This window comes from Cyprinodon variegatus, unplaced genomic scaffold (genome assembly GCF_000732505.1).
Source record: "Cyprinodon variegatus isolate N-32 unplaced genomic scaffold, C_variegatus-1.0 Scaffold28, whole genome shotgun sequence".
NCBI classification, from domain to species: domain Eukaryota; kingdom Metazoa; phylum Chordata; class Actinopteri; order Cyprinodontiformes; family Cyprinodontidae; genus Cyprinodon; species Cyprinodon variegatus.
In genome coordinates, this window is record NW_015150481.1 from 61,262 (window position 1) to 62,387 (window position 1,126).

Consider the following 1,126-nt stretch of genomic DNA (forward strand, 5'->3'; position numbering starts at 1 on the left):
GATCCGTTGATTATTTCTTGCTGATCGGACATTTGTTTTATTTGCATTTACTGCTATAGAGTGCTGCCAGTAGATGGCGCCATTTATTTATTTTGTCCGCTCATTGCATCGGTGCTGGATTTCTATTATGGATGTAAACACCATGAGGGCGGACAGCTGGTGGTTATGACCTTATTTTTATCAGGATCAAAGGGTTTTTTCGTAGAGGCGCATAAAGTAACGCTGACCGTTCATCCCACCTGGCTGCGGCTCCTCAGATCTTCTTCTGCACTTTAGAACGTTTTATCGCGTTTAATGAAGGACATTCAGGATCTGCGTTTAAACCAAGTCACACCTGAACTGAACCGCCGTTCTCGCTCACCTGAGTGAAGCTGAGGCTCTGCACATCGGCTCCGTTGATCTTTACAATCAGATCTCCAGCCTGCAGCGAGGGACACTGCCTCCGATCCCACACCCGCTTCACCACCGCCTGCTGCCCGCCCTGTCCTCCCGCCGTCACGCTGAACCCCAGCCCGCCGCTCTCACTGTGTCTGAGCGCCACAGGAACCAGCTCTCCTCCATGTGCTGAACCCGGTGACCCTGCACCAAGAGGTAGAACCAGACCTCCGCCTCCTCTGGAGGACGAGGAGGTCAGCCCGTGGTTTGCCGGACACCCGTTAAAGCCACACGGCGGAACGTCTCTAGATGGCATCACGGCGTGCGAAGTCTGAGGCATCTGCTGGCATGGCGCAGGAGCAGAGGGAGCAGCGGAGGGGGAGGAGGGGTTGTCGCTGCCGGTGGCGGTGAAGTTCTGGACGCGACCCACGTCCAGCTGAGAGAGGGTCAGTTTGGACAACATGTGGGACGAGGAGGAGATGTTAGGGAGCGTGGACGTGGACAGGTCGCTCTCTGAAGACTTGGAGCTCTGATGAAGGAGGAGCGAGGAAGAGGAGAGGGTGGGGAGGGTGCTGCTGTTGTAGCGAATCAACGAAGACCTGGGAGACACAGAGAGCGAGAAGAAAACACCAAAGGGGTCATATATTTAAATCATCTAAGCAATTAAAAAGAGAGGTCACCTCTTTAACTTCCCTTCTCTGGATTCCTGTTAGTCCCTGAAACCCCGTCTACTTTTAAGGCTAGGCTTAAA

At 53.6% G+C, this 1,126-nt stretch overlaps 1 protein-coding gene across 1 annotated transcript in view; it reads right to left on the reverse strand.

The window, feature by feature from the left end:
- The window catches only part of LOC107099221 (membrane-associated guanylate kinase, WW and PDZ domain-containing protein 1-like), a gene marked incomplete at its 3' end in the record, with an annotated part of 51,620 nt that overhangs the window by 20,496 nt on the left and 29,998 nt on the right, over positions 1 to 1,126 (reverse strand). Inside the window, exon 12 of the mRNA XM_015397275.1 lies at positions 362 to 974. Within this exon, the coding sequence (XP_015252761.1) occupies positions 362 to 974 (613 nt within the window). The remainder of the gene's footprint in view (positions 1 to 361; positions 975 to 1,126) is intronic.